The following is an 8011-nucleotide window of genomic DNA, read 5'->3' as shown; positions in this document are numbered from 1 at the left end:
TTTAAATGTTAAATTTGGAATAAGGTGTGAGCTTGAAACTGAGTCCAGAACCAGCATGTATATACCAATGTTAAATCAGGCATCTCCTGTAGTTTGAATATGTTACTTACTTTAGTTTGCTCATTATTTACATATTGAAAAGTGAAGTCTAAAAGAGCTAGCCTACAATTTATAACAGTGTAATACTCTACATTTACGCTGTATTTCATTTTAGTTTAGGGATTCACGAGTTGTTAAATGCAATGGTTTAGAAATGAGCATATAGAAAAATAAGCATATCAAATTTTAGAGGATTTGTTTTCTGATAAAGTAATACCCAGAAATACATGATTGTTCATAAGCCTGTTAAGCATTTATAGATGATTTGTCCATATAGAAATCTTAGAGGTCCAGCTTTGCTATTACGTGCTTAAAACAGGTGTATACTTGGAGAAGGGCCTATCGATTTGGTCCTGAAATCATGAGGAGTTCTGCGAAATTGAATTTGCTCTATTGGGCTTAATTTTGTACCCAGCTTGATCTGCTGAATCGTGTATTCGGAGGCCCAAAATTGTTTTCTTTCTTGCATGTATTCGGAGGCCTGAAACACGAAATTGCCTAAAACAAGTCACCCCGTTAGGCCCAACCATATTTTTAGCCTGCCTTAATTTAGAAACAATATTAGCCCAAATACCCTATTGCTTAGTCAATTATGAATTCTAAAATGGTTTCAGGGCCTACTAGACTAAGGATAACAATAGTCCATGGCCCTTCAAGCTTTAGTCAAATATCCTTTAAAAGTGAAATTGAGGTGCGCCATGCCAAATGAAAATCACAAAATTGCATGGCCCTCTTTAATTACTTCTATTAAAATGCTTAGAACTCGGGACATGCCATTTAGCGAATTTTCATGGCCTCCCGCAAAGTTATCAACACGTTAGTCTCTTTAGGCGCGTATTTTAATAACCTATTTTCCTAAATTCGGGTGCACATTTATGTGACCCAAATCCAAATCTCAACGATGTTAAAATATGTCAAAAATTACGGGTGCATTTATGTGACGTGGTTTGAGGCGTGTTTTAATAACGTTGTAATCCTCCTTAAAATTAAATAAAAGCGGTAAATAATTTAAAAGTGCACTATAGTTTGAAACATGTATTAAAATCAGGTAGCAGGCCAATTATAATAATTTAAGCGACCGTGCTAGAACCACGGAATTCGGGGGTGGCTAACACCTTCCCCGGATTAACAGAATTCCTTACTCAAGAATTTCTGGTTCGTAGACTTCACTTGGAAAGTCGAAAATTTCCTCGATTTGGGATTCAAAAAATAAACCGATGACTTGGGACACCAAATAAATTATCCCAAGTGGCGATTCTGATAAATAAATGATCTCATTTCGAATAATACCACTTAAAGTGAAAAAACTCCCTTATACACTGTCCTTCGGGGTGGCGTGTAAAAAAAAGAAGTGTGACACTAGGAAGTACTGGACATACAAATTCCAACATATATGTGTTACAGATTTATAGCCTTGATGCAAAAATAAAAGCTCAATTCACAGAGGAGAATTTATTTTGCTCAACCACTGATTTCGTTTTATTCCTTGCAATTTTTGTGTTGTTGTAGTAGTTTGTAAATGGTCTAATCTTTTGCTTTTCTCATTCTGGCGCCAAAGAATAGTTTCATTGATAAGAAAATATTTCCCAATCAAAATGAAATTCCCAGCAAGATTTTCGGATAGATGATTTCTCTTTCCAATTTTGATACTAATTAACCCAGAGAATGTAGTTTAATCATGATTTAGTCCAAATAAATTGACCCTTAGATATGAAAGATGACAGATGTCATTAAATTAGACATGCACTTACAAAAATGATAGATACTGTATAGGAGTTTGAGTCAAATCCGACATGTATCATCCATCCAACCAACTTTAATATTTAAACACCAACAGAAAATGAAGAGGAGCCGGAGACATCTCAAAATGCGACCACTTCTAACGCCTGCCAAAGCAAGACCAATGATGCTTATTGCATAATAAATCCATCAAATAAAACCATGTCTATAATTTGAGCAAGCCTAGCTTAAGCACGTAGAGCAACCGAAAGAAGAAAAAGTAATACACAACGGAGAATAAAAGAAGTTAATTTGTATTTCTGTTTTCCACAAAGAAATAAATAAATATCATATCGAACTAAACAAGTCTTGATTTCAACGAGCTTTAGTGCTATATTCACAGGTATTGATTCTCAGATATGTATAATTCTATAAATACAGAGTGTACTCGTTCTGTCAAACGCACAAGTAGAAAACAGTTGTTGCACCTTTTAAGGACTTGATTTATCCCTGCAACGAAAAAAATTAATGTCAGTACAATTAAATAAATAGAACTAAATTAATTAATGTAATCACTGTAATTACCCGTGTTTCTTGGATTTTTTTGCCTTGGCCATTAGTTCAAAAAGGCTACCGTCATAAACACTCCTAACTGTGTCTTTGGGCAACAAGCCATGTTCATCTTTGCAAAGGAGATACAGCACCTTCCACTCAGATTTAGCAGCAATGCTGCACACAATCCATCCAATTATCTTTATTTCTTTATTTAATTAAGAGAAAAAGAATCATTAGCCATAACTAATTAAGTAAAACTCTATTCTTGAGATAGAGAGAGGAGAGTATTACTGCCCAGCAAAGTCCTTCGGTTGCTTGTTTGCCTTGAGCAGTTCATCCAACTCGCCGGCAGTTAAGGCGTTGCCATTTGTTCGTGCATGCTTCTTGAATAACTCCTCAAATTTTTCAGGAACGAACCTTCAAAATGTGTACATTCTAATGAAGATTGACATTTACACACACACAGTATACATGATTTTATAGTGACAATGTCATTTCATTTAATTGGTTGTAACATTTTCGCTTGCCTTATTTTCAAGCCAACTAGCTCTACTTATTATGCAAATGTATACCAAGATTAATGTGGAATAAATTAATAAACAGTTGCAACAACGTGAGAGGTTAATGTAATGTACCTTCCTTCGGTGTCGTAGATATCACTATCACTGCCATGCTTGGCAAATTTGATGTTCTTCACTTCAATGGGAAACAGTGGAGACGGCCACTTCCCCTATACATGATGAATCCATCAATGTCTGCACCTCATTTTTTTTCTAAAAACGAGCTGTTACTCATTAATACACGTCTTGTGCACAACAAATGCACAAAAAATGTTTTCACATAAACATTCTCTTCTCCTAATTCAGGAAATGTATTATTGCGATACATGCGCGAGCACTTAGCATTTGCACTATTGTGCGTGTGCGTGTGCGTGTGCGTGTGCGTGTGCGTGTGCGTGTGCGTGTGCGTGTGCGTGTGCGTGTGCGTGTGCGTGTGTAACTAGCTGGAAGATATGAGAACCTCCGAAGTTGAAAACTCCAAACATATTAGAAATGATATCAAAATTACTGAAGAATCCAGCGTACCATGTAAAACTAAGCTATCAGCAATACATTGGCAAGAATGACACGGAAGAAAGTAAGATGTGATGCATTTACATCTGCTGATAGAATCGCATCAGCGTGCAACGACCTGGGAATGCAACAAGAAAAAGAATGGAAGATAGGAAAATGCTATCAACTTTTCTATGCCCTTCTAATTAAAGTGCACGCATAGCATGAACTTCCACAACAAAGTCATCTTGATGACCCAATCTGGTACAGTAGAGCTCTAGTCAATTTCTTGTCCAAATTAAAATTCAGAAAGACTTCAAAAGGGTTTATGTTTTCGGCCAAGGAAAACTTATGTTGCGTAAGTATTTTGTTAAGAAATAATAGCATTTCTGACGGATTCGGAAACTCTATTCTCAAACTCAATCAATTGGTTATACTCCTATTAGGATGAACAATTATACACCCCACCCCCCCACCCCCAATCTATGAAGTTACTTGTCATCTAACAACAAATTATGTATGTAAGAGCATATGAAGATATTTATCAAGGAGTTGTTCCCCTGCAAACTGCATCCCTAAGATCATCTATCAAAAATAAAGTGGCTCAAAAGTCTCAACAACCCAGTGCACACTGATAGATTTTACAAAGTAAATAATTTAAATCATCATAATGACTTGGTCAATCTTCGCCTTTTTGGGCATGCTCATTTTGTTATTGCTAACTACTCATTCATGGAAAAAAGTATGATCCTAAGAGACATATATGATAATCAACTTGGTCTATTTTGGAGACTTACTCTCAAAGTAAAAATTACAGAGAAGGAAAGAGTGAATTACTGGTCGAGTTTTGCCACTAAGACTAATATTAATGAAAATTGAAGCAACGGTTGAGAGGAGAACGCCACTTCCAATTTTCCTGAAACCTGGAAGAATTTTGACAAAAAATAAAAACAAATAATAAAGTTGAATGATTACTGACAAACCTAATAACAAAAAACATAATGAAAACAAAATAAAACATGGGATTAACACGTCAAAAGAAGAAAACCTCGGAAAGAAAAAGACAGTCTATTAATCAAGAAGTCACAATTCAAATAACATCATTCAAATTCCAATACTGGTGGGAAAAAGTTTTCCAGCCAAGAAATTTTCTATCACTATATATCAAACACATTCCAAATTTTAGCAACTATTTTAAAGGAACTACAAAAAATATTAATTTAAGAAATATTTTCTAGTGTTTGCAGTTGCCAGATATCAAACACACTAAATTAATCTTCTATATATGTGAACAAAAGGAAAGAAAAAAATATCATTAGACCTTTATAAGTTTCCCATGGGTAAATAACACCATCCTTGTTAATATCAAAGAACATAACATGCTTTTCCAAAGGGGTTGGCTCTTGCTTCTCAATTCCTGCATGTCAAATTCCAAGAATCATAATTTCTAGAAGTCACTCATTCAAACAGAAATTACAAACACAAGAAGAAGAAATAATAAGAAAGAAAACGGCATACCCTCTTCATCAATATTGCTGGAGGAAGAAGCCATGGAATCTTGTTAAAAGTGATCAACAGATAATTAAGAAAGAATTGAATTCCAAATCCACTTATGTATAACAAGAAGTAGAAGATTTAAAGCATTAGAATCAAGGAATAATGTAAGTTGGGGTTACTTTAAACTCTTTTTCGCTGTCTTATGTGGGACTCCAAGACAAGTGTCTGATACATGTTGCTTGTTTGTACAGGTGGCAGCCGTTGGAATTCTGAAGTTTGCCGAGTGCTATCACAACCTTGAGCGGGAGCAATATTTAATTTGATGAATTTAAGTTAACGTTTTAGGAATTTGTCATGTTTTTCTTTCCTTAATTGGATTTATTGTTTTACTTGAATGAAGTGTAGAATATTAATCACAATTATTTTACTTTTTTTAAAAAAAAATATAAAAAAATTTCATATTTGATAGATTGTTTTTTTTGAGAAAAAGGTTGTGATATCTATAAATAGAAGATCTCTTCTTCACCAAAATACAATATAGAATTCACAATGTAGTAATTAAAAGAGTTTCGTTTATAGGGAGATTTTACTCAATAATTTTATATTTTTTTATACATTAGTTTTCTCATACATGTTACTGAATTAGAAGAGATAGCTAAGACATTTATAATATTTTATGAAGGTTTGCTGGGAACTAAACAACAGGAAAGAGATCAGGTTTGCAGTCAATTGGTAAGGCAGGGGCCAACAGTCTCAGACAGACATAGCACAATGCTAATAGAAGACATTACAGAGAAGGAAGTAAAAGAAGCACTATGGACCATTAATGGGGATAAGGCACCAGGACTAGATGGTTTTGGAAGTTAGTTCTTCAAAGATGGGTGGGAAATTGTAGGTAAGGATGTGGTGGATGCTGTGATGGAATTTTTCAAGAATAGGAAAATTCTCAAAGTGTGGAATAATACAATAGTTACTCTTATTCCAAAGAGTGCACATGCTTCTATTGTAGGTGATTATAGGCCAATAGCATGATGTAATACAATATACAAAGTTGTTTCTAAGATGCTTTGCAACAGACTAAGAATGGTGCTCCCTAAGATTATATCTGAGAACCAAAGTGCATTTGTAACTGATAGGAGTATTGTGCAGAATATCCTTATCTGCCAAGATTTAGTAAGATTATATAACAGAAAAGCTACTACTCAGAGCTGTTTGATCAAAATAGATCTAATAAAAGCATATGACATAGTTGAATGGGGTTTTGTAGAGGAGATGTAGTATGCTATGAACTTTCCTAGTAAGTTCATTAAATGGTGATGAATTGCATATCTACCACACAATACAGTATAGCATTGAATTGGGAATTATATGAAAATATTCACGGTAAAAGGGGATCGAGGCAGGGGGATCCTATATGACCACTATTATTTGTTATATACATGGAATATTTCTCTAGAATAATCAAGAAGGTAGCAAGTATGCCAGGTTTTGAATTCCACACTAAATGTAAAGGATTGCAGTTGAAGCATTTGTGCTTTGCTGATGATGTGTTACTGTTTTGCAAAGGAACATATCAGTCAGTATTGCTAATGCTTAGAGGGCTCCAGATATTTTCAAAGGCATCAGGACTCTGCACAAATGCTGGAAAATCTAATCTCTTTAGTGCTAATATGGAACAACAAAGCTTACTAGATTTGTGTGAGCAAACAGGGTATCAAAGAGGAAAGCTACCATTTAAGTATCTGGGGGTCCCAATCTCAACCAAAAAGCTGAACACTATTGATTGTGAAATGTTAGTGGATAGGATGACAACAAGAATCAAAACTTGGAGATCAAAGCACCTCTCTTATGCAAGAAGAGTGCAGCTTATCAACTTAGTGTTATTGCATGTACACACATATTGGGCATCTATCTTCCTATTACCAAAAACAGTGATGAAACAGATTAATACAGTATGCGGGAACTTCTTATGGGATGGGAAGGAGATGAGCAACACAGCACCATTAATAGCATGAGATCTGGTATATAGACCAAAGGATGTTGGAGGTTTAGGAATCACAAATTGAGTATTGTGGAATGAAGCAGCAATAGGTAAATATGTCTGGAATATAGTTAGGAAGGCTGATGACCTATGGGTGAAATAGATAAACGTTATCTACTTAAAAGATTGTTCTTGGTGGCAATATAATCCTCCTAAGATTGCTGGTGGTACTGGAAGAAAATATGTTCAGAGAGAGACAGGTTTGCACCGGAGTAAATAGACCAAGGGTGGTTAACAAAAAATGGCAAGTATAGTATCAAAAGTGGATACCTATGGAGGCTAGGGAGATAAAAAAAAGTGGCCTTGGAGTAGGTGGGTATAGAGTAAAGGAAATGTTCCTAAATACAGTTTTTTATGTTGGCTGGCTGGGCATGGCAGATTACTAACAAGAGTGAGACTGCAGAAGATGGGGGTTACACAAGACACAATGTGTACAATATATGATAGTCCACCTGAGACGATTGAGCATCTGTTTTTTGAATGCCAATTCTCTAGAGCTTGTGTGCAGACTATAGTAAAGTGGTTGAATATTGGATAGAACACTACACTATAACGAATATGGAGAAGATTAACAAGAGGGATCAAGGGAGAAAGCTGCAGGAATCTGGTGAACTCAATATTAGCAGCATTGGTCTATTATAAATGGAAGGCAAGGAACGAAGCACTATAGCATCAAAGAGTGCCTAAACCCGATGCAATCTGTATACAAATCCAGCAGGAATGCAAAACAAGACATGACAGTTATAGCAGCAAGAAAGAAAGCAGTAAAGATAGGGAATGAATATAAGAATTGTATAGGAAAAAGATATAGAACACAGCACTATAGGAAAGTGGGACTATGGAAATTATAGATAGGAATACTATATTTCCAGATTATGTATAGTTACTCAATGTAATAAGGTTTGTTGGAATGATTAATAGTAATATTTTTTCTTCACCAAAAAAAGGTCAGTTGTCCAGACCATATTAGAATGTTGTGCCTCTTTTAGTGTACTTCTCTTTATCGTCTACTTTATCGTCGCTATGTTTTACTTTGTTAGCTTACGCA

General features: G+C 35.1%; 1 protein-coding gene across 3 annotated transcripts; it reads right to left on the bottom strand.

The window, feature by feature from the left end:
• Window positions 1-1810: 1810 nt before the first annotated feature.
• LOC109241867 (probable peroxygenase 5) lies at window positions 1811-5092 on the bottom strand. Of its 3 annotated transcripts, XM_019408691.1 has the most exons (8): window positions 4944-5091; window positions 4747-4842; window positions 4263-4348; window positions 3009-3103; window positions 2665-2790; window positions 2404-2547; window positions 2307-2328; window positions 1811-1985 (listed from the first exon to the last, which is right to left on the bottom strand). In XM_019408691.1, exons 1-7 carry the CDS (start codon window positions 4975-4977, stop codon window positions 2310-2312), a joined length of 600 nt encoding a protein of 199 aa, XP_019264236.1. In that variant the 5' UTR covers window positions 4978-5091; the 3' UTR covers window positions 1811-1985; window positions 2307-2309. The 3 variants fall into 3 exon arrangements, with proteins under 3 accessions (XP_019264236.1, XP_019264237.1, XP_019264235.1); XM_019408692.1 differs by lacking the exon at window positions 1811-1985 and having other exon boundaries at window positions 2082-2328; window positions 2668-2790; window positions 4944-5092; XM_019408690.1 differs by lacking the exon at window positions 1811-1985 and having other exon boundaries at window positions 2082-2328.
• Between the last annotated feature and the right edge of the window lie 2919 nt (window positions 5093-8011).

This window comes from Nicotiana attenuata, unplaced genomic scaffold, assembly GCF_001879085.1.
Source record: "Nicotiana attenuata strain UT unplaced genomic scaffold, NIATTr2, whole genome shotgun sequence".
In the NCBI taxonomy this organism is placed as follows: Eukaryota; Viridiplantae; Streptophyta; class Magnoliopsida; order Solanales; family Solanaceae; genus Nicotiana; species Nicotiana attenuata.
This window is presented reverse-complemented; position numbering and strand designations above follow the sequence as displayed.